At 42.4% G+C, this 24,063-nt stretch overlaps 1 protein-coding gene across 17 annotated transcripts in view; it reads left to right on the forward strand.

Moving 5' to 3' along the window:
- The window catches only part of SCRIB (scribble planar cell polarity protein), a 116,625-nt gene that overhangs the window by 90,052 nt on the left and 2,510 nt on the right, over positions 1-24,063 (forward strand). For 8 of the 17 annotated variants that reach the window (XM_032180973.1, XM_032180976.1, XM_032180979.1 and 5 more), the window contains 11 exons: positions 119-247; positions 1,578-1,685; positions 3,440-3,599; positions 5,089-5,257; positions 9,044-9,133; positions 9,446-9,634; positions 14,472-14,636; positions 15,326-15,465; positions 15,867-15,904; positions 16,753-16,827; positions 19,495-19,546. In XM_032180973.1, coding sequence (XP_032036864.1) covers positions 119-247; positions 1,578-1,685; positions 3,440-3,599; positions 5,089-5,257; positions 9,044-9,133; positions 9,446-9,634; positions 14,472-14,636; positions 15,326-15,465; positions 15,867-15,904; positions 16,753-16,827; positions 19,495-19,546 — 1,315 coding nt within the window. The remainder of the gene's footprint in view (positions 1-118; positions 248-1,577; positions 1,686-3,439; positions 3,600-5,088; positions 5,258-9,043; positions 9,134-9,445; positions 9,635-14,471; positions 14,637-15,325; positions 15,466-15,866; positions 15,905-16,752; positions 16,828-19,494; positions 19,547-24,063) is intronic. The other 9 variants (XM_032180983.1, XM_032180986.1, XM_032180988.1 and 6 more) reach the window with 5 other exon arrangements.

The following is a 24,063-nucleotide window of genomic DNA, read 5'->3' on the forward strand; positions in this document are numbered from 1 at the left end:
TGCATGGATTTGTCTTACTCACTTGCATGCCAGAGACACCTTGCTCCCCTAACTTCTTGCCTCTCTTCTCTCTCTCCATTCCTCTGCTTTTTCCCCTACTATGTGATATTGACACAAGCAGACCAAGCCAGGTGTCATTCAGCCTCTTTCTCGAGTGCGTCAAAATGCTGCCTCACATAGTTCGGAGGACAGGGACAGCCCCAATCCCTTCCAGCAACCTGAGCCGTGCTCCAGTATCCAGAACTCTGTAAGTGGCCTGCAGTTCTTTCTTGCTAAGCTTGTCCTAGGCTGCTCTAGTGCCACTTTTTCTGGTGGGTAGGCTGAACACAGCCTTCCAGTGGTGTCTTTGCATTTTAAAGATCCATGTGCCTTAGTTAAAGCTGGTTTTGAATTTGCGTCAGACTGGATGCCCTGATTAAGAACCCATACTCTCCAAGTCAATGTGTCCCCTTCAGCTTTCTAACATAAAAGAGCCTCACCAGCCTGCCTTGTGTCTTCACTTTTCCATTCAAAAATCTTGCATTGTTGAAACTGAATTGTGGCTGAAATCCTCATAGCAGTTAGTTTTAAATATTTATGAACTGTTGTATTCTGTTGAGGCATAAATCATTCAGAACGCTTTTCTGTCAATGTCTTGCATCTTGGAGCAAAAGCCAGTATCATCTCACTGATAGTAAGTTTTTGATTTGCAAATAGTTGTTTTTCAAATATTATTTTTATCTGGGATGTATGTTGATGGGAGAGAAAGATTAGGTATTTTGGTCTTTGCCTTGGTAAGAATTGTCATGTCTTGTGTACCTGTAATATAGCTCTTCCCTTTTATTGAAACCTATATGAAATTATAGCAAATTACAGATGTTTCTCTGAATAAGTGAAGGGAAGATTTGAGATCAAAGTCTATTCTTCTCCGGATTATTGATCCCTGAGTGGGTTGCCACTGGTTTAGGAGGCTGTGACCATTAGCCTTGAAGTCTGCAGAACTATGGACTGGTCATTTTAGAAACAAGTACAATAGCCACTGGGAAAAAAAATAAAAAATAAATAGAATGAGACTGATGATGAGATGATCCCTTCTGACAAGGAAGGCTCATTTATTCAGAAACACTAGATAAATCCAGGGCTTATCTTCCATTTTCTAGTAGACTAAAATTGGCTAATTCAATTCTAAGGGTGGGTCAACTGTGTATCTGCTGTATTCCAGCATCCAAAGCACATTGATTCAAATAAGTGCATTCTAGTTGAATTGTTTGGAAATCCTTAAGGATCAAGAGAGAAGTCTGGCACCTTGGCCAAGAGATCCATCACAAAATTCTGGTGAAGTCAGGGTGGATCTGTGCCACCAGAAGTATCAGTCCTCCACCATCCAAGAAATAAAATGGGGCTATGTTACACATGCTGCTGTATATAGTGTCCACTGCTCACCTTTCTGTACAAGGCTGCAGTAGCTGTCCCTTCTGTATTCCAGGCTTTGCAGGCTGAGGATTTTGCAGTGTTTCCCTCATTTTCTGTTTGTTTTGTTGTTGTTGTTGTTTTATAAATCTCTGATTCTTTTTATAATTCTGTATTTGTCCCTTTAGCCAAAGCCACCTTCACCACCCTCTCCTGACGAGATTCCCATCAATGTCAAGCAAGCATACAAGACCTTTGCAGCAGTACCCTTGTCACACCCTCTGCTCGAGACACAGGTAACTAGTGCTTACTGGGGAGAATGTTGCCCAAACACTGGAACACACAGAAGATAAAACATTGCAAGTGAGCACAGGAAGTGGGAGAGTAGGAAAGAGGTAGCAACTTGTTTACCCCAAAGAAATATGCTGTGTGTGATGTTGAGGATGAACTAGGTTCATGAGTTAAATGTCTTGACTCACCTTGTACACAGATGATTTCTCAAGTTCTAGCTGCTGTATCATGGTTTAGGAAGCAATTATTGATCCTGAAGTAGCTCACCTTGTATTTTGTATTATTAAATTAAATTATTTTCATCCTCCTCAAAGTAACCTATCATTCCAGGATGCTATTCCAAAATTTTTGAATTTTAGCAGTGCTTATCTCCATTCAGTGGAGTGGATGAATGAAATAAAGTGCAGAGACCTTTGACAACTCTGCATTTCTGGAAATCTGTGTTCTGGTCTTTGTCATTCATTAACTTTTTTCATGCATCCTTGGTTTCTGATTCAAATTTGGCAATGCAAATGTTAATAAAGATTGGTCACAAAACTGATCTTAGTAGTCTCAAGACTACAGATCTTTGCAGTTCTTTGTTTACAAATTTATATTATCAAATGAGGGTATTAGATTAATCCTCACTGCATCTGTTTCATTGTATTTTTTTCCATTTATTTTCATGTTGTATTTTCATCCTTGAATATTTGTCCTAGACCTTTTTACAATGCTTAAATTAGACTAATGGCTCTGCTTCTCAAATTGTTTTTGCCTACTTCTTAATTCTTGCAATATATTAGCTATCTTTTAGACATAAATGTCCACCTACTCAAACAAGTCAATTAAAAAAAGATGCTTGTTGGACTTTGAGTTGCTTGGGTCTTTTTCATTCAGAATTCTTGAACGGTGATCTGCAGGGGGGAGGTTTTTAATAGCTCTTGGCAGTTTTCATTTTACCCTTACCCTTACAGTTTCTGATTTCTGGTTCACAGATGGATTTTGTGGATCAATTTCTTCTTTTCCCTGTAATTCTACTCTTCCAATATTCTATTATTTTATTCTGCTAAATAAGATTTTATTTTCTTCCTGATAGTGAAATTTCCACTTCTTAGAAATAAATTTTACTTAGTTATATATTTGATTTAAAGAAAATCTAAGCCTCCATCTTAAGCTAAGCCCTCTGCTCCTGTTTGGTTCACTGATTTCCCTTTAAGTTTCAGTTTCTGCCCTTTTAAAATCGAAAACTTTTGTCACCATCTGTTTCTGTTTATCCCTCAATTAACTTAAATCCTCTTTGCCCACTACTCACAATTGCTAAGTCTGAAGCAGCCTTGCCTTGTGTTAATTCTGTGACTGTTCTGTGAACCAGTCCATCAGCTGATGTCCCTGACTGCTGCTGTTTTATATTGCATCATTGACACTTAGTTTTGGGAGAGGAGTGATGGTAGAAAACCCTCTCTTTAGAGTGTGCCCACTTCTCTGTAGAAATTGCCTGGTCAGACCAGCACAGAGAAATCCAAAACTGCCCTAGAGGTGAGTTCTGGTGACTGGAGCAGGAACTAGGACAGGGACTCAAAGAGGATTCAGGCTTTCGGGACTGTGGATGTGGAGACAGGATCCCAGTGTGGGCACACACTGAAGGGCTGGGGAGGAGGAGGAGGGTGTGGGTATGGAGCATGTGAGTGGGGTGGGCACACACAGGGCGGTATTCAGGGTGGTATGGGAAGAGAGCCTTGGTTTGGTCACTCTGTGGACAGTGCTGGTGCATCTCCCACAGGTGCCGATGCCAAGTGGACTGCACAGCCCCGAGCAGCGATCCTTCCGCGAGAGGCAGAAGTATTTTGAAGTTGAGGTTAAGCAGCAGCAGATGGATAAGCCTCCCAAGCGTGTCTCCTTGGTAGGAGAGGATGACCTGAAGAAAATGAAGGAAGAAGAAGGTATGCTTCAATCTGTGCAGGGAAATTTGGCCTGTTAAGTGAATCCTACCTCTATGGGAGGCATGAGATAGCACACACGCGAGGAATCCAAGACCTGCAAAAGTGTGTGGGTGGTTATTAAAAAGGCCTGGTAACTGCTTGACATATGTGAACTTGAATGAGTTTATTGGCTGCTCCACTGTTACTGTGTAAAACACAACCTCTAGTCAGGACAATTCTGAGTACAAGAATTAAAAAAAAAAAATGGGGAAGAGAAATCTCACAGTGAAGATTGCCCAGATAATAAATGAAATTTTAGCTTACTCAAGATGAAATATCCCAGTAAAGTACTTCAAAATCATCAGTTACATCCTCTGGATCTCTGCAACTCTAGCAGTTACCCAAAGATTTCTGCTGTTTTGTGCTACCACTGCCAACAAACTACAGCTTTAGAAATTTCTAAATCTTGTCATAAAGATCCCTAGTCATGTTTTGAATTAGGCACACTTACTTGCACAAGTGTTCCACTTGCGTTTTCTTATTTTAAAAACATTTAATAAAAGAGGCCAAGCATTGTTATTAACTTCGCAGTTACAGTAGATTGGTCAGAACACCTGCCTGCAGAGAGTAGCCTATTCACAGGCCCCTTTTGTTCCTGTTCCTCTTGGGTCCTGTGCAGCTGCCTGCCTGCCTAGTGGTTCCCTTTGACTCAGTGCCAGGAGGAGAGGGTTTCTCATCACTCCAGTCCTGGTTTTGGCTGAGATAGAGTTGACAGAGTTAATTTTCTTCCTAGTGGCTGGTACGATGCTGTGTTTTGGATTTAGGATGAGAATAATACTTAAACATACTAATATTTTAGTTGCCACAGAGCAATGCTTACACTTAGTACGAGACTTTTCAGCTTCTTGTGCCGCCATGCCAGCGAGGAGGATGGAGGTGCACAAGAAGCTGCAAGGGGACACAGCCAGGGCAGCTGGCCCAAACTGACCAAAGGGATATCCCATATGATGTCATGTGGAACAATAAAATGGGGTGGGGGGTTGTCGCTGCTTAGGGAGTGTCAGTCAGTGGGTGGTTCTGCATCACTTTTTTTTTTTTTGCATATTCTAGTATTCTCTCTCATCCCACTGTGTGGGTGGAGTGAGTGAATGGCTGTGTGGTGCTTAGCTGCCTGCTGGGTTAAACTACAGTAAGCCTCTAGGAGTGGAGGCTTATTGATGAGGGAGGGCAGAACTGAGGGAATGCAATTACATCTGAAACATTAGTGGAGTGGAGGAGAAACAAAGGAAATGGTGAAGAGCACAGACTTGAAGGGATGATGAGCATAAGTTCTGCATAGAGGCTTCATCCTTGTGGGGTTTTACTGAGTGTCTTGTGGTGTAAGAATCACAGAATCACAGAATTTTCTAGGTTGGAAGAGACCTCAAGATCATCGAGTCCAACCTCTGACCTAACACTAACAATCCCCACTAAACCATATCCCTTAAAAGTGTCTGTATTATTTTGACAGCTCGAAAGCTGCAGCAGAAACGTACCCTTCTGTTGGAAGAAGAAGTGGAAGAGGATGAGATGATAAAACAAGTGCCTGAAATGAGCATGCAGTCCAGTGTCATCATTGAAGGAGTTGAGTACAAGATTGAGAGACTAAATGGAAGGAGCATCCAGCCTCCAGGAGCTCGGTAAGACAAGACTGATAGTTCAGTGCCACCTGCATGTGTCAGAGGTGTCTCAGCATCAGTAATTTTCAGGGAAGAGGCTGGATATTATCTCAGCTTCAACATAAAACCACACAGTATGGGGTTTTGTTTTTCCAGCTGTTTCTTTTCAGAAGAATACCTTCTTCAGCTCTGTGCTTTGGAATGTAGAACCATTGATTTTTGGTGATAGATAACTTGTGATAAGCCTTGGTGCTGGACCTAGCTTTGATTTTTTAGGGTATTGATTCCTGGTTCTCCTGGACTTGTTCTCCATGTTGTTTTGATGTTGTTTTCTCATTCTTGGGCACAGAGCTGGGGAATGAGAAAAGGCTTCTCATAAAACTTCAAATAAAAATAAGGCTGCGGTAAATAGACTAAAACTAGAATAAAACTGCAGCACCCACCTTTGGATTTGTCCTTATCTGACTTCATCTACCTGAGCGTATTCAAAGCATTTGTCACTGTCCTCCATGATATCCTTGTCTCTGAAATGGACACACAAGGATTTGACAGATCGACAACTCAGTGGGTAAGGAATTGGCTGGATGGTTGCACTGAAAGAGTCAATGCAGTCAATGGCTCAGTGTCTAGGCGGAGATCAGTAACAAATGGTGTTCCTCGGGGGTCAGTATTGGGACCAGCACTATTTAACATCTTTGTTGGCAACATGGACAGTGAGATCGAGTACAGCCTCAACAAGTTTGCTGATGACACCAGGCTGTGTGGTATGATCGACATGCTGAAGGGAAGGAATGCCATCCAGAGGGACCTTGACAGGCTCAAGAGGTGCATCTAGTGAACTTCATGAGACCAAGCACAAGGACAAGAAGGACACAGAAGTATTAGAACAAGTGCAAGGTCCTTTGTCTGGGCCAGGGCAATTCCAAGCACAAATACAGGCTGGGTGAAGAATGGATTGAGAGCAGCCCTGAGGAGAAGGACCTGGAAGTGCTGGTGGATGAGAAGCTTAACATGAGCCAGCAATGTACACTCACAGCCCAGAAAGCCAACCATATCCTAGGCTACATCAAATGCAGGTCTAGGGAAGTGATACTCCCTGCTACTCTGCTCTCATGAGACCTCGCCTAGAGTACTGTGTTCAGCGCTGGGACCCCCAGCATAAGAAGGACACGGAAGTATTAGAATGAGTCCAGAGGAGGGCCACAAAGATGATCAAAGGGCTGGAACACCTCTCCTACAAAGACAGGCTGAGGGCGTTGGGGTTGTTCAGCCTGAGAAGACCTTATAACAACCTTCTAATACCTAAAGGGGGCTACAGGAAAGCTGGAGAGGGACTCTGTCGGAGTGGAGTGGCAGGACAAGGAATAATGGCTTTAAACTAGAAGAGGGTAGGCTTAGATTAGATATAAGGAAGAAAGTCTTTACTATGCGAGTGGTGAGGCAGTGGAACAGGTTGTCCAGTGGTTGTGGATGCCCTATCCCTGAAAGTGTTTAAGGCCATGTTGGATGGAGCTTTGAAGAACCTGGTCTAGTGGAAGGTGTCCCTGCCTGTTTTGTGTGGGGTGAGGGTGGGAGGGATTTGGAATTAGATGATCTTTAAGGTCCCTTCCAAGGTCTTAGGTGACCTTGCTTGAGCAGGGGGGTTGGTCTAGGTGATCTCCGGAGGTCCCGTCCAACCTCAACCATTCTGTGCTCTGCTCTGCTCTCGTGAAACCCCATCTGGAGTGCTGTGTTCAGCCCTGTGGTCCACAGCACAAGGACACAGAAGTATTAGAACAAGTCCAGATGAGGGCCACAAAGGTGATCAGGGGTTTGGAGCACCTCTCCTGTGAAGACAGGATGAGAGAGTTGGGGTTGTTCAGCTGGGAAAAGGCTCCGGAAAGACTTTCTGACAACTTTCCAATATCTAAAGGGGGCTTACAGGAAAGCTGGGGAGGGATTCCTTGTCAGGGAGTGGAGTGATAGGACAAGGAGTAATGGCTTTAAACTAGGAGAAGGTAGATTAAGATTAGATATAAGAAAAATTCTTTAATCTGAGGGTGGTGAGGCAGTGGAACAGGTTGCCGAGATAAGCTGTGGATGCCCCATCTCTGGAAGTGCTCAAGGCCGGGGTTGGGTGGGGCTTTGAGCAGCCTGGTCTAGTGGGAGGTATCCTTGCCCATGGCAGGGCGGTTGGATTTAGATCATCTTTAAGGTCCCTTCCAACCAAAACCATTCTATGATTCTATGGCTTTCTCTTCTGAGTCTGTGTTACAAATGTATTTTTTTTCCCAAACACTTTTTTTGGGGGTCAGTTTTACAGAGGCTGAAAACACTCATATTTGTTTTTCTTTTTTGAATCTCATTTCTCTCCATTGTTTCTATCCAGTCTCTGTTGAGCAATTTCTCACACGATGAATGCACTGAGAATCTTCCACCTTCTGTGCTGACCTTAGCCTATTACTCATCAGCTCTAAAGAAGGACATCAGCCAAATGCACACCAGCTGCTTGGTTTGATACGAAGGCCTTTCTTATCCCTACTTTTTTCGTATTGAAATGTGGGAGGTTAGAGAACAGGAAGCCTGGTTCCATCAGATTGCTTTGCTCAGCCAGCAGTGATTTTAACGGTGAAAGGCTCTGAGAATGTGTTCAGCTTCAAGCTTACAGTGCTTACCTGTGTAAGAATAGGCAACCGCTTATATAAGACTTATATAAGACTTTTGATTCATGCTTGTACAAAGCAGAGGTAATGGATTAGGTGTGTACATCTAGATGTGTACATCTTGAAATTTTTTTTCTCGTCATGCTGAAACAGAAACTGGAATTTAATAAAAATAAACTTGAGCAGTAACAATAAGGGCTCAAACATTTAATAAGTTTTCTGACTGCCAGCTGAGCTGCGGTGACTGTGGGCATGTGCTTAACCTCTGGAAAGCAGTGCTGTGTGACCTACAGTTCAGCTGATCTGACATGCAGCAGTTTGTTTATGAGCATAAATCCTCAGTGTGTCAAGCAGAGTGTGCATAGTGTGGCTGCAATGAGAATCATGGCTCTGAGATCTCTCAGGATTTGTCCCTAGCCCAGACATGCATTCACTTACAACTCAGGAGGATTGATCATCCTTTGTTAACATTTATGCATATCTGACATCAGCAAATGAAAAAGCTGGAAGTAGCCATACGATGTACATGATAGGGCTGCCCATCATGTACAGGAAGCTGGAAAGAGCCAGACTAGGGCAGGGCAAGAACTTGTCAGCAAGCCCAATGTATTACATTTGAAGAGTGTGTGTGGTAGTGGAGGGGGCACGGTTGACTTCTAAATCACAGAATGACAGAATTGTAGGGGTTGGAAGGGACCTCAAGAGATCATTGGGTCCAACCGCCCTGCCAAAGCAGTTTCCCTAGAGCAGGCTGCCCAGGTAGGCGTCCAGATGGGCCTTAAATATCTCCAGAGAAGGAGACTCCACAAACTCCCTGGGCAGCCTGTCCCAGAGCTCCGTCACCCTCACCGTGAAGAAGTTCTTTCGCATGTTGGTGTGGAACTTCCTGTGCTCCATTTTTTAACCATTGCCCCTTGTCCTATCCCCACAAACCACTGAGAAGAGGTTGGCAAAAATGAGGAAAACTGAATGTAGAGAACATGAACAGTTATGAAATCAATAAAAAAATGCTTGCAGCAATGGAAAAAAAAGCTGTTCTGCAAAAGCATTAAGGGTTGTGTCTTCAAACTGAACTAGTTACTGCATTCTAGAGCTTGGATATTCTGAATACTCTTTGGATATGCCAGCCTACGATACTGTTAGCTGACATGCTTTTGTGGTTTAGGTCCTCAGAGGTTAATGAGAACAACAGCTCACAGAGGAATTCACTGGAAGAGGCAATGAAGCCTGAACAGAGAACCAACTCTATATCTGGGTAAGTAGATGAGCAATGTCCTTTGCGTAGAAACTGCCAGATGACAGAGCAGGTGACTCCTACTTTTTAGCAAATACAGGGTGTGAAAGGAAGAATTTTGTGGAAAAGGGGAAATTGATTGGAACCAGCTTCTTAGCAGAAGTTTAATTTTGTGTCCTCCTTCCATCCCCCAAGATGATACCCTCAGACCTAATTGTGGTACAGAACAGTTGATTGTGGATGTTGATCATCACATTTCACCTTGAGAAGAGCAGACAGAGTTGTACTGAACCAGGCCTGCCTATTTCTCACCGCTTTTGTCTCTCTGCCAAGGTTGAGTCCATTAAATCTTGGAGCAGGAGATCCAGTGGCACCTGTGCGGACAGCCAAAGCTGAACGGCGGCACCAGGAGCGATTGCGAATGCAGAGTCCTGAGCTCCTTAGCAGTCAAGAGAAGGAGCTTTCTCCAGCAGAACGTCGTGCTCTGGAGGCAGAGAAACGAGCAATGTGGAGGGCAGCACGGTGAGACAGATGAACCATCACTATTCTCTTCACTAAGCTAGTTCAGAGAAAGGGGAGCTGCTGCATGTCTTGGAATCCATGGTGTTAAAAATGGTAAACAAAGAAACCTCCCTATGTCATAAGCTGGGAGAGGATGTAGTTGCACTTTGATTCTGTTCAAACAGTGCAAAGCATCTACTGCTTGGCTGAGTTCATCTGCTTCTGACAGCTACATGAGTGAGATGTCTTATAGTTCAACAGTGCTCATACAGTCATGAAGACTGAGTTTTGTAAAATACAAAACTGAAACAGCTTTATGTGATGGTGACTGTATCTCTTTCCTCTCAGCACAGAGTTCCCCCTGTCTTTTGTAATACGTGGGGAATGATGGTATTTATCAAAGCTGTGAGGTGACACATTCAAAATGAGAAACAGAAAGAGCGTTTCACATACTCAGTGTCGCTAAACTGGTAGACTAGCTGAAGCCAAGAAATGAGCAAGATGAGGACATTTTTATCCACATAAGCTGTTTGTTCCATGAGATGTGAGAGTGATTAAAAATTTGTTTTGAAAGAGGTCTTCCCACCTCAGATCTTTAGATTGGAGGCTAGTCCAGGCCCTTACTGTGTAATATAATTCCTTTCAAGAATTAGTCAAGCTGCTCCTGTAACAAATTATAGTTTTCTTTCCTGAATGCTCCTGTAACAGGCATTCAGATGATAAATGCAGCAGTCTTTCTGGGGGGTTGAGTGAGAACTTTTAGAAGAACATGACTGCAACTCATCGTTGCCAGCCTGCTAGATAGGATGTTGGAGGGAATACTGTGAGTTGTACCACCTAGCAATATCAGTGTTTGTGATTAGATTTGGATTATAATAATGCTGCCTTCTTCTGAGGCTCTGAGGATGAAGAAATGTATAGTGGAATTATCAATGATGAGAGCTGACTATGTATGCTGATCTAGGGTTTTAATGGTACACATCTTCCCATTGTTACTTGATCATATAACAGATGAATCTGGTTATAGTTTTGCTGAGCTGGGTTCAACTAATGTTCACAGTACCAGGGCTCTTGTCCTTTAGAAGGAATTTTCTTAGCATGCTCCAGCTCCATTGCCTTAGATAATCCCTTTGGTCTGTCTCAGATGATTTTTTTTTTCCCGAAGCATTGCCTTAATTTCAGTGCACTACCCTGCAGTGTCAGAAAGCTGATCAAGTCACTGGAAAGCCTACCTGTTACACAAAACCTTAATTTGGAAGAGAGTGATTTCTGTCTTCTTGTAGCATGTTATACCTTTGTATATGTAGGTTGTTATACCTTTGAAGCTGGCCCTGCTTTGAGCAGCTTTAGGATCAGATGACCTTCAGAGGTCCCTTCCAATCTGAGTGAATCTATACTCAACAATCTCTCCTTCACCTGCACCCCAGACATGGGGGTGTCTACATACAGGTACAGCGAGGAGTCAGGATTTCACCACAGTGTGCTCTGACAGGATTGCTTCCTTCCTGTGCTATTGTCTCATGCTCCAGATACTATGGAATTCTGTCTGCTACTCTGACTTGCTGAATGTTCTGCTGTATTTGGCATCACACTCCTGTTCTAGTTGTTGTAGTTCCCATGGCTTCTGTGTCATGACTTGTCAGGAGGCATTGTTTGCAAATGGAAGTTCTGTATTTTCACATTAAGGCAAGAACAACCCTTTTACAAAAATACTGACACATGGAAGAAAGTTCATGAACAATGCCTGCCACAATAGAGGCATTGTCATTGTATTATAGGGCTAGAAACTGGGCAGGTGTTGTAGAACCAGTATGTGGTTACAGACCATAGAGCATCCAGGCCTGGGGCCCCCAGCACAAGAAGGCTGTGGATCTGTTCAGGCAGGTCCAGAGGAGGGCCATGAAGATGATCAGAGGGCTGGAGCACCTCTCCTCTGAAGCCAGGCTGGAGGAGCTGCAGATGTTCAGCCTGAAGAAGAGAAGGCTTCACAGAGACTTCAGATTTTCAGTATTTAAAGGAGGCTTATAAAAAACATGGAGAGCAACTTTTTGCTTGGGCAGAAAATAATAGGACAAAAGGGTTTTAAACTAGAAGAGGGGAGACTTAGATTAAGTGTTAGAAGGAAATTTTTCACTCAAGGGTGGTAAGGCATTGGAACAGTTTGCCCAGAGAAGTTGTGAATGGAGATGTTCAAGACCAGGTTGGATGAGTCTCTGGGCAACCTGGTCTAGTGGGTGGCATTCCTACCCATATCAGGGGGGATGGAACTAAATGGTCTTTAAGGTCGCTTCCAACCCAAGCCAATCTATGATTCTATGATTGATTCTATGATTTTATCTCCCTCACACCTCCACTTCCCATGCATATTTCCTTATATGCTGGAGCAGGCTGTATTAGCTCAAATTCCTCCAAAGCCTAAACATTAACATGTCCAGGTAATTCTATAATAAAAGCCTTGTTTATGGTGGATATAAAGTGGAGAAACGTGACATTGCATGTTCAAACGTTTGAAAACATAGACATTACAAGGACTCTACTATGTCACAGAATGTACATCACTTGCCTGAGGAGTCTGTGTTCTTACATGATCTTGTTACTGTTGCTAGCAGATAAAGAAATCTGAAAAATGATGGGAATAAACAACTTTTTTTTTTTTTTTTTTTTTTACTGATCACATAATTTGCTCCTATAACATCGCCATACACCTGCTGGTCCTTTTGAGTCAGCTGGGCATTTGTTGAAATTGCTTAGATTACAGTCAAGTTTTACATTACACTGTAGAAGGCTTAGTGAGTGTTGAGTATAGTGTTTTTGTCCACTCTTGGCAGGAGATAGATCATATCTTCATGCCTTTTAAGCATGTTTTGTTCACAGAAAATGAACTAGGGAAGGGAGAGTTAAGAAAATGCATGAGGAGAAGCTGCTTGGAGCTGCATTGGTTTTGAGCTGTTAGATTCCATGTAACTGTTTTGAAGTTACGCACACCAGCTTCTCAGCTTCACTTTGCTTCTGAGAGCAAGGTGTAGATTTTTATTCAGCTCTCAAAAGAAGTGTCTGGCTGATTCTTTGGGTAGTGTTAAGTCCTTGCTTTTATTGGCATCAGCAGGAAACAGTCAGCTACCATATTAAACCCCTTTTGGTAAGACAAGGATGGACTGTCCCCTACTACCACAGATCTCACAGATCTGGTCTTAGGAGCCATCTTCTGTAAATGCTAGAACAAGTGCAATGACATGATGGCAGCTGGGGCTCATGTCTTGTTTCCAGAGGTCCCCAGGCAGCACCACATGTGGGAGGGAGGACTGGATTGCCCTGCACATGGTGCTGCAGCCTCACTAATCTGTATTTTCTTTAAGTGCATGCCACTGGTTTTATTACTTTCTTTCTAATCTTCTATCTTCTGCTTCTTTCCAGTTCTCTGATCTGTGTGCTGTCACTTGTGACCCCATCAATTCACACCATCTTGGGCTTTCCTTTTTCTCCCTGTGTCATCAGTGCCCTGACAGGACATGTGATGCCGCCCCATCCTCACCCCACCCCCACACACCCACTCCCCTGTCCTCTCTTGGGACAAACACACTGAGGACCGTGCTACATAAGTGTTCTCAGTGCACACAGCTGCTGACAGTGGTACCATAGGAAGAGTGTGACTGAGAAGGTACAGGCACATATTGAGGGGGAACAGCAGTACAGCGAGGCCTAATGCATCTTGGCAGTTTTCCCAATGTGCACATATGGATGCACTCATCTCTGCAATTGCAAGTGTTTCAGGGCCTGCGGCAAATAGACCCTTCATAATTTGCATGCCCGTTTTGCATTGGTGTGGCCTCACCTTGAATAGTGTGTGCGGTTTGAAGCTCTGCAATATAGGAAGGATATAAAAATAATAGAATGTGCCCAAAGGAAGGCAACAAAGATGGTTAAAGGACTAGAGGGGAAGATGTATGAGGAACAGCTGAGGTCATATGGTTCGTTCAGCCTAGAGAAGAGGAGACTGAAGGGAGGCCTCATGGTGGCCTGCAGCTTCCTCACGAGGGGAGAGGAGGGGCAGGCGCTGAGCTCTGCTCTCTGGTGACAACGACCCAAGGGAACAGCATGGAGCTGTGACAGGGGAGGGTCAGGCTGGGTGTTAGGGAAACCTTCTTCACTGAGAGTGTGGTTGGGCACTGGAACAGGCTCCCCAGAGACATGGTCATGGTCCCAAGCCTGTTAGTGGTGTTCAAGAAGCATTTGGACAACATTCTCAGAGATATAGATTAACTCTTAGGTTGCCCTGTGTGGAGTCGGTAGCTGGGCTCAATGATTGTCATGTGTTCCTTCCAACTGGGGATATTCTGTGATTCCATGATCCCATTTTATCATGGTCAAAAAAGGTGCATGCTAAAGGTGGTCAGATGTTTGTATGCAAATGTACAGAGGTGATCAAATGTGCATGCACATACACACACTCATGTCCTGTATGCCCTCAGTCTGCTTCATACATGCACACACTTCTTTGAACTACCTGCTGGGCATTTCCACTGGTCTGCTGAGTGTTTCTAGTCCTTTCCTCCCAGGAGGGCCGCCTACTTAGACTCTGAAGGCTAACACTTGTGGGCACATCATCCCAGATTGCCCTCTGCAGGTTACTGCTTCTAATACAGCAGTTGGTGTTGGGCAGGATCAGATATATAGGAGCCTGTTTTAATCAAGGCTATGCCTATTATCAGACACACACTTCCCCTTGCCAGGTTATGTTCATGTATCTGCTTCTTTCTTTCCCTGTGCTTGTCCGCTGTAATGTTCATCACCATCATCTCCTGTTCCTTTTCCTCCTCCCTCTCTTCTTCTTCCTCCTCCTCCTCTTCCTCCTCCTCAGATCCTCAACTCTTGAAGACAGTATTAAACAGTACGAGCAGGATCTGGCCAGGAAGCTGTACCAGTCCCGACAGTGGGCACCTGCTCCCGGGGCCAGGCCAGCTCAGATGTCTAGTCCAGTGCAGAGTCACGCCTCAAGAATCCCTGGGTCAGGAAGCCAATCCAGGTGTGCACAGCCCCAACCCTGCTGGCTGCATGCTCAACTGTCCTGTCTGTGTCCCCACATCCTAATGCAGTGCACCAACCTGTGACCTGCTAGGGGTAGGGAGAAGATTTTTAGCTGTTGCTGGTATTCATTTTTCTAAGGTCCCACAGACTACTAACAGTTAATGAGAATGAAGGGGGGATGCTGGGTCTGTTTGGTTGGGTGGGAGCAGACATTTCTGAGGGCTGAGTGTACTTTTTCTTAGGTATTTCATAATCTCCTAATGACATAAGAGGGTTAAGATGCAACACACTGAGAGCAAAGAGGAGAGTGAAACAAATCCTACTCATCTGAGTCCTGGCCATTCCCTTCCTTGGTTCCTAATTTGGGTTGCTCTCCTTCCTATATGGCACCTCTGAGAAGGCCTGCAGCATCACATTGGGTTGATGCTTAGCTCCAGGCTCTGTCTCTTCAACACACATGTGAGCATGTGTGTTTCAGGACAGCAATGTCTGATGAGAGCAAACCAAGCTGTTCTCTCCTGCTCTGAAAATCTGTCTGCCTCAGGGAACCAAAAGTACTTAATCTGCCTTTCTGCACTCAGCTTGTTGACTGTGGTCCAGTTGCTGGGCACAGAAGAGGGCATTATCTTTTACAGACAAGGCAATATCTGATGCCTTTTTCTCCCTCCCTCCTTCTTTCTGAGACAGGATGAAATCCCTTGAACAGGATGCTCTTAAAGCCCAAATGGTCATTGCCAAGTCCAAGGAGGGGAAAAAACGCAGCACTCTGGAGCAGCTGGCAGAGTCACCTTCACCTGTTCCTACCCCATCACCAACACCACTGGAAGGTACTGTACAGCTATCTATATCTCTGAGGAAAAAAAGTTAATGCTTCTGTAGTTTAACTTACTTGAAAACAGACTTGCTAAAGCAGTTTCTTCATTCAGCTAAAGTTGGAAGTGCCTTCTAAGCTCATGACATTTCTCAGCATAAGAGATAATCCTGACATGTAGAAAACTTGAGAGACCAATACATTTGAGTTACGGTTCCAGGGAACCAGAGCAGAACTAAAAGGAGCATCGTGACTAAAAAGGAGAGAGGCATTTATTTTGAGACTGCGGTGTCTTCCCTGAGTCTAGTCTTTTATCACACTTAAATACTGTTAAGTGGAATGTGCAGGTTTGTGTGTGTATGTGTTGCAGATAATACAGACATTCACTAAATAATGTTTTCGTGTTATCCTTTGCAGATTGCAGTCCCAGGAACGTCACTTCACCGGGAAGGCTGGTATGACATATTCTGCTTGCCTATGTTCTCTCACCTGCAATCCTGGGGTTTCTCAGTTACTCACCTTGGGTGTGAATCTGGACAATGGGATCCCTATTTAAACATTTAATCTGAATCTGGCTGTATGATGTACAGAATTGTGAAGAGGAGGGCACTGTGGATGGAGCTCTGTCATACTGATTGCTAGAGGCATCCCCCTTTGTTACAGCTACTCTGTAGCATCTGTTTTCCATTTCTCTGTTTTACTATTTCATCCCTTTCTTGGTTCCTTTACACTATCTCCATGTTCAGAAAGCCTTTTACTTTAGAGACTTTGCCCCCTTGTCTCTTCAATAGCATAATACTGAGAACTTTAGCTGAAATCAACATCTTGCTTTTTCTAACCACTGTATAAATGCAGCAGGACATTGTTGCAGAGAACTGTCAAAATCAGTAAGACCACAGAATGGTGGGAGCAGCTGCACAGAAAGAGGACCTAGCTTTGCCTAAGGTCACACAATACAGACAACTCCAAATTGAAATACCAGCTGTGCTACAGCTATCAGGAATCTTGCCACTGATTTTTCCATACACACTAGGTTACATTAAGAACCCTGTTTTGTGTGTGCAGTTTACTAGAGCACATGCTTTCTCTGCAACTTGGACCACCTGTCTTCAAACCAGAACAGATGAAAGACCATGTCCACGAGTTGCCTTTTTTTTCAGAGGCTGTATCTAGGCACTATTGTCAATAACTGAGACGCTCTGCTTCCAGCTCTGCGTAGATCACTCACTGTGCTGCTCTCTCTCCATCCATTTTTCTCTCCTTACTCTCTTCTCTGTTTCTTCTCATTTGCTGTCCCTTCTAGTCCATGTCTGAAAAGAAGTTTGACTACCGGGAATTTGCTGCTATTCCTTCCTCCAAACCTGTTTACGAAATCCAGGTATAAACTGCATGCTGAATTTCTGCCATCTATTGGATGGGCTAGTGTTTGATGTGATAGAATTGCCTGCACCTGAAGTGATGACCTTCAGAAGAGAGGTTGAATGACTTGAGGAAGTCCTCTTCAGAGTCGCTGTGTATGGGGCAATGGCAACTGACCATGCTTTATAATTGAGATTATTGGAGACTTCAGTCAAGTTGTTAAAAAGTTGCTCCAGACAGTTTTAAAAATAGTGTGAAAGCCTTTTCAAATACAAAGTAACTACATCTTCACTTTAACTGATCGTGAAATATTAAGTGAAAGATGAGAACTAAAAGGGAAGAAAAAAATATGGAAATAATTGCCAAGAAGTTGCAAATTGGAGTTAATGTTAACTTCAAACTGGAATGTATCTAGCATTCTGCCCAAGAAGCAGCTGTTGACAATTGTCTTATGCTGTAATGCTTCTGTAGATTACTTATGAAGTAATAGTGGTAAGAGGACATCAAGTCTGGGGCATGAGCACCTTGGCAAGATTCTTTTAGGGGAGAAAAAAGCTTATGTCCTCATGTCATTTAAGCTGCTTTGTCGTTCATGTGAGCTGCCTATTTCTGCATTTGTCTGATTTAGTCATTAACTGATTGCACGTGACAGATGATTTGAGCAGATACTATACATCTGTATTTTTGTTGTTGTTGTTTTAGCTTTATGAAAAGACAATGAGGCAGATACCTGCATTTACATTTGTAGTGTGTGTGGGAAGCTAGCAAATACTGGTATGTTAGGCTTTAACCTGCTGCCATGACACAAATGTTTCAGGTCCCAAAAGGTCTTTTTCCCACTACCAGGCTGACTTTAGCAGAGTTCTAGTTTGAGGAGTCTCAGGCAGTTAAACATTTGATTCATATTCTTGGCTGACAGCTTTTGCTGGTTGTATTGCCCAGCCCTTCGTAGTCATTGATCTTTTTCTGTAAGAATCCCTTCCCTATTGTGGTGCACACTTGTCCAGGTTTTGTACCAAGTAAGTGAGTAGAGAGTAGGAGTGGCAACTCAAGCCCCACTGGCAGCCCTGTGCTCCCTGGGTTTCCCCAAACCTCTGCTGAGGTCATAGTGCAGCACTGTGTCTTGATGCAGCTGAGAAGTTACCTCTAAGTGATAAGGCTACACCTCCAAGTCATCAGGCAGTTCCTCTGGACCTCTCACAGCAGTGCAGTGGCCATAGTCACGCAACTGTCAGTCACTTTGGATCAGCACAATGCTATTTGGCTGCACTATGTTCCTCAGCAATACATGCCAAAGTCAACACAGTTCCCTATGTTCTGCTCTCTGCTGTTCATGAAGAACATGATTTCTACCTTGCATTCACTTTATTTCTAAGTCACTCAATGAACTGAGATCATCTCCCACTCTTTCCTACCCTCACCAATTTCATTGCTTGCATAAAAATTTATGCGTAAAATGTATAGGCAAAATTTATAGGTAAATGAGAGCTTGTTGCATTTCTCACAGCTGTGAAACTTCCTTAATGCTTTCCATAAAAGTGAATAGAGCCATCATTCTTTATCCTACAACTAAGTTTCTACTTGTGTTCTTGAGCTGAACAAGAAGACTCCTAAAAGAAGATTTTGATCAATGGTGGCCAAAAGTTTCAGAAATTTGTCATTATTAAACCTGTGGAATACTAAGTTCTTCTGAAACATTTGTATAGCTCGGAAGCGTTGAGCTCAGTGTAAGTATTGGGTACAAACTTAGAAAGAATAGTAGAAGTAATAAAAGCAGCCATTTTTGATGCAAACAAGTACCTTTACAGAGTACTTTGACCTTTCTGTCCTTGAAGTCCTATACTCAGCTAGATTAAATTTTCTACTTGAGTGAAGTAAGCAGTACTTGGGACATTTATTCCAGTGCCCAGAGTAGTGCTGATTTTCAAGCCACCTCAAGTTTATGACCATGAGCAAAGTTGTTTTCTCATTGTGAGAAACTCTGACCTGGTGAACTACAGACAGCTCTGGTTGGTTGTTGGAACAGGCTTCATTCTGTGAAGTCTTTAATGTTAGCAGGAACTGGTACAGTTTCATAGCTATCACTTAGCTGTTTTTCCAGAGCTGTCTCTGCCACCTGTTGGGATGTAAGCACTTTCTATCCCATGTCAGTTCTCTATACACACCTGAATAAAGAAAAATTTTGTTTTTGCCTAAGAAGTTAGGCCTGGGAACAGTGTAGGTACAAAATTAGGATCCAAGACTCTCAAAGAAATACGTCATTGCTCCCCTCCCATGTTTCTACTCCTTTTAAATCGTCTTTATGCTTTTTGCCTTTCCTGCCACTTTCTATCCCCTCCTCCCTACCCATACAAAGTAATGGGAGAGTAATGTGGTGCACTGACACACCTCTAATCTCACAATTCAGACACTGGGCTGGTTGACTTCAGCCCAAAAGGTTAATGTGTAATCACACACATAATTGTAGGGGCTGGAAGGGACCTTGGGATATCATTGGGTCCAACCCTCATGTTGGGGAGTTGGGGGGTAATCATGTAAATTCACTGCGGGTCATGCCCTGGCTGCTTTATTACCAGAGCCTTTGAGGGCAAAAAGTTCTCTGTAGTGTGTTGGAAGGCTGGAGGTGGGGAATTACCTGGCACTGCTGTTACAGAGATGGATGCTTCTGTCTTCTGCTCTTTTCCAGTCACCCGATGCAGCTGATGACCTCAGATACATAGATGACAGAAATAACTCAGGTAAGCTGATGGCCAGAGGATTCTTTTTTGTGATACTACTTGTGTCCCATCACAGTTCTAGAGTTTGCCTTTGCCCGCTTATGGAATCCCCAAGGACTTCAACTTCTTGCTGCTTGAAGAAATGACTTTTTTTTTCCTTTTTTTTTTTTTTTGTCCATTCTAGAATGAAACCTTGAAACTTGCTACATTCAGTCTTGGGTAGGATATCTGCATTGCACTTCAGTGATGGCTAATTTGCTGAGAATTGTGTGTTACAAGCATGCCTAATCTCCTTCCTGTTTTGTGTTCTGGAGTAACAAATGATAGTAGAACATGGGTGGGAAGCTTTGGCCTCTGGCACCTGCTGGCAGTGGATAATGTCCATTGTTCACAGTCTTCCTAGTGCTCATTCTGCTAAAGCAAAGAATCTCACTGCCAGCAGCAAGCAGCAACAACTAAAGTCATTCTGGTTTAGGATTTGAGAGCATTTGGATGTAGCCCAGTGACTCTTCAGGTCACCTTGTGGATCTTTGTGCATGGTCACCTAAATAAACACTAATTAAAGCTTTGACTCTTCAGACTGTGCTAGCTACAGTATGTCTTTCTGTTCCCAGCTATAACAGACACGCTCAGACTATCTTCCACATCATTTCAGGTGGCTCAAGGAGTAGTGTGGAGCTCAGCAGGGCCTGCCTCCTCTTTAATAGTATTTTTGTGTCATTCAACAGTTGGTGCTGTTTTTTATCTGCCTATTCCACATCTATTTATTTTTCTTTTATTTTACACAAGAAACAGTTAAGTTTGCAATTTTATCTTTGCAGTTCTCTCTTGGTAAAGGCTGCACTCCAGATTGCTGATCAACATACATTCATTTACATTTATATTCATTTCAATGTACATTGATCAATGTACAATCATTTCCAGAGGAGGTTCTGCTGTAGAGATGTTCAACAAAAGCTTACTTTCCTGAGAGTAGCATCTATTTCTCATGCCTATGCAAACTTCCCAACTCTGTTTTTTACTTTTGAGGTGATCCATTCACTTAGTCTCCATAACCTGCATAAGACAGGTCATAGAAGGATCGAGAAATAATCAGGAATTGCACAATGGTTTCAGACTTCACTATTGCCTGTCATTGGTCTGTTGCATCCTCATAGAGAACAGAAGCCATAAAGAAAAATGGTGGTGCTCTATTAAGAGTTTTTTGTTTTATTGTTTTGGGTTTTTTTTTGAGCCGGTCTTTAATTTTTATTTAATCCTTAAGTTACCATTGTATGAAGCTATGATATACACCAAAAAGGATGCAGGTTTTCCAAAATCGATTTGGAAGAATAGCAGCTGAAGATGCAGCTGCACTCTCTTGGTATGGGTCAAAGGTTAGACTAGCTGATCTTAGATGTCTTTTCCAACCTGAATGACCTGAAAGCTCTCAATTTTTTTTGTTCCTTTCTTTCTTTGTTTCCATTTTTTTTCCATCTCATTCTTCTGGGAAGTGCAACATTTCAGTCAGTGTATAGATTAAAAAAAAATAATTCATGAAGCATACATTGATTTTGGGGCATTTTTTTGTATTGGGACTCAAAAACCTCTCCTTTTCAGCAACAGTTCCAGCTTCCTGCTGGTCCTGTGTTCCCCTCTTTTTAGATATTTTTCTCAGAATATGTGGAGACAATATTTGGAATAAAATATTTAACTGAGAAAATTCCTGATAATTGGAGTGATTTTTATTTGTATTTTTCTTTACTGTAATGGGAAAAGGAAAGAAAAACCTATTACCAAAAATTAAAGGAGTATGTATTTAATACAGCTTTAGTCATGTCTAATTGCTACATTTAGTGACACCTCTTCTCTGTACTCCTCTACATGCATTGGGGATATAATCACAATTTTCCTTGATCATGGAATTATGGCTGTTTGACCATATTGTAAACTCATAAGCAATTCCTAACCTTTATGATAGAATATCAATATAATAGAAACTCCAAGAAATCTTAACTGCTGACTGCAGGAAAGCATTAGCATATTTCTCTTCTTTACATCTTTCAAAACAACATTTCACTTTTCAGTGGTGCCTAGTGACAGGACAAGAGGCAACAGGCACAAACTGAAACACAGGAAGTTCTGGCTGAATATGAGGAAACATTTCTTTATTGTAAGGGTGATCAGAGCACTGGAACAGGTTGCCCGGAGAGATTGTGGAGTCTCCTTCTCTGGAGACATTCAAAACCTGCCTGGATGCCATCCTGTGCAGAGTGTGTTAGGTGAACCTGCTTGGTAGGGGGTTGGCCCAGACGATCTCCAGAGGTCCCTTCCAGTCTCAACCATTCTGTGATTTTCTTTCTGCTCATTGCAGATGGGCTCTAAGAAACAGTCCCTTCCATTCTTGGGTCTGACTTAATGGTCTGCAGTAGTCCCCCACCATCATCTTTTAAATGTGTTTCAAAACATTAAATCCAAGGCTGTTAAGAGGCCATGAAGATAATGAACTATGTACTAGCATTTTTAGGGTGGGACCATGCTAGGTTCTTGTTTTATGATACAGCTTTTCCAAATCACTTACAGCCAGTGGCTTTTGCTTTCCAATCTTATAACCGTTAGGTTTCATAAATACATCCTTTGTAACTTTCTATTCTCTAATTATTGAACACCAATTTATGATATTCAAGAAGTTATTTTTCTCCTCATGGTCTTTGTTATGTCTGATGTTTACAGCAACTTACATGGGAAAGATATCTTCTTGTCCTACACTTGTCCAATCACTACTTGTATTACTAGTTTGGCCTAGGACACAGCTCAGCAGCTCATATACATGTGGGAAACATGGATGATCCCTTTACCTTCTTCTTGTATGTTAGTTTAACCTCATCAAGCCTCTACAGCCACCTCTCTGGTCCCAAGAACTGCATCCACCCTTTTGCTTTCCAAACTTATTTTATACAGATTCCACAAAAATGTCAAAATTTCACAAATCTAGAATCTCTAGATTCATACAAGTTGCAATGCATGTGTTCCTTTCCATTGTTTTCTGACTTCTGTCAGGATAGGGAGGACATAAGGGAGGCTGTACTGGTTCAGAATATGTCAGTATCTCTAGCTGTGAATGATTATGTAAATTAGGAAAAGACAGTAACAATCAGAGAAAATGAGCTTGCTTGCATTAATCTTCTCGATTTTCTTCAATGACCTATTAATTATGGATGTCTTGAGCCAGGTATTGTATCTGGATTATCAATGGAATAATCCTCTAAAAATTATCTAGTCTTTCTAAACTACTTATTCCATCTTTTTTGACACTTTGTGGTACTGAGTTCCATCACTATGCACTATTGCAAATGCAGGTATATAAAGAGTTACACAGTAGCAGAATGTTTTCTCTAATGTTTCTCTAATGAATCCTAATGTTCTCCCATCTTTTCTGATATCTAATAATCAAAAGTGAAACTGTGTTCCTGAGAATTGCATTGTTTTCAGAAAGCTTCTCCTAATGACTAGAGAATTGATGCAGAACCATGATTTCTATTTAAGGATGTTGCATTTGATGCACAATCAGTATTATACTACTTTTTTTGAGCTTAAGCTTCATCCAACTGTAGAAGTAGACATATATGTCAGAACAAGGTTTGGGATAGTCTGACATGAGCTACTGGGAATGCCAAGAAAAGAACATAAAAGAAGCATAACATGATTCTTTCCAGAAAACTGCTCCAGGCTACAACAAACTGTGGTGTTACATTTTATAAGCCAGAGGCCTTTAATTTCAGAGGTGTTTGCTTTTTTCTTGAATCTATACACATTTGCAGTAATTTTTCACCTTCCTTGTTATTGCCCAGTCAACTCTGTAAAATCCTAGTACACTTTTTGTAGCTGAGTTTCATTTGACTACTCTGATACACAGCTTGGAATAATCAGCAATTTTTCTCAATGCAGTCATAATCACTTCTACTCCTCATTAGTTACCAAAACCTGACCCTACTATAGATAGCTACTCCATTTTGTGATGCACGGTAATTTCTTCCTACAATTTGTCAATGCTTTATCTATTTATACCCTAAAGGATGTGTTGTCTTATCCTATGAGCTTTAGCTGAAGATTAATTTTTTTTTTTTTGAAAAGTCCAGTATACTGTGTTGAGATCATAAATATTTGCATGTTTGATAACTCCTTTGAGAAATTCTAGTGGTCTAAGAGCAATGAATTCCCTCTGAGACACATTGACTCCTCTCCCCAGTTTGAATTTATCTGCATGTCTGTCAATGCTTTTGTTTTATACCAGCTTGCTTTGTTCAGAAGTCAGTCATCTATTTGTCAATCCCAGAATCCTTTCAAGATACCAGTTTTGTCACCTATGCTCACTTGGTTCTGAGGCCTTTGCAAACAACAGGTTGATGCTACAGTTATTAGTTCAGGAAGGCTTCTGGATTATAACAAATATTCCAATGTGGGTAGTGTAACTAAGGTGACATTACATCTTGGAACATGGCTCTAGAGTAGAGGGTGGCCTACCAGGTACAACTCAGCATCAGCAGACTGTGCACCTT

This window comes from Aythya fuligula, chromosome 2, assembly GCF_009819795.1.
Source record: "Aythya fuligula isolate bAytFul2 chromosome 2, bAytFul2.pri, whole genome shotgun sequence".
Taxonomy (NCBI): domain Eukaryota; kingdom Metazoa; phylum Chordata; class Aves; order Anseriformes; family Anatidae; genus Aythya; species Aythya fuligula.